General features: G+C 58.1%; 1 protein-coding gene across 1 annotated transcript in view; it reads left to right on the top strand.

Moving 5' to 3' along the window:
- LOC108804207 (maestro heat-like repeat-containing protein family member 1) overlaps nucleotides 1-607 on the top strand; it is a gene marked incomplete at both ends in the record, with an annotated part of 2,198 nt that extends 1,591 nt beyond the window's left edge. Inside the window, one exon of the mRNA XM_018575959.1 lies at nucleotides 432-607. Within this exon, the coding sequence (XP_018431461.1) occupies nucleotides 432-607 (176 nt within the window). The remainder of the gene's footprint in view (nucleotides 1-431) is intronic.
- Nucleotides 608-675: the final 68 nt, after the last annotated feature.

Here is a 675-nt window from a genome sequence, read left to right as displayed (position 1 = left end):
CCAATGGCGAGGGTCGGATCTCCCCCAATGGCGAGGGTCGGATCTCCCCCAATGGCGAGGGACGGAGCTCCCCCAATGGCGAGGGACGGAGCTCCCCCAATGGCGAGGGACGGAGCTCCCCCAATGGCGAGGGACGGATCTCCCCCAATGGCGAGGGTCGGATCTCCCCCAATGGCGAGGGTCGGAGCTCCCCCAATGGCGAGTGTCGGATCTCCCCCAATGGCGAGGGTCAGATGTCCACCAATGGCGAGGGTCGGATCTCCCCCAATGGCGAGGGACACGGTTCCATTGATCAGGTGGAGAAAAGATGAATTCTGATTGGTCGCACTTTTTACTTTTCTTTTACTAATCCTTAAAATCTGTTGCTTAGCTTCTTCCTCCATGACACTGGTGGAGGGGGCGTTCCCCTGACCTCTGACCTCTTGTCTCAGCTCTTCAGCATTTCAGTGAGAGTATTCAGGAGTATCTGGCCAATCTGGACAAAGCTCCGGACCCCTCGGTGAGGAAGGACACCTTCTCCAGCGACCTGTTCAATGCCTACGACGTCCTCTTCAATACCTGGCTGCAGAACCGCGAGTCCAAGGTGAGGCGCCAACCGGTGCCGAGGGTACATGGAGGGTGTCTGTCCCATCACCCTCACTGCAGCTCAGCTGTCTCTTATCCTCCTCTCAGATG

Source organism: Nanorana parkeri, unplaced genomic scaffold (genome assembly GCF_000935625.1).
Source record: "Nanorana parkeri isolate BGI_ZX_2015 unplaced genomic scaffold, ASM93562v1 scaffold6473, whole genome shotgun sequence".
NCBI lineage: Eukaryota > Metazoa > Chordata > Amphibia > Anura > Dicroglossidae > Nanorana > Nanorana parkeri.
Note: the sequence above shows the minus strand (reverse complement) of the source record. Positions and strands in the feature narration are given on the sequence as shown.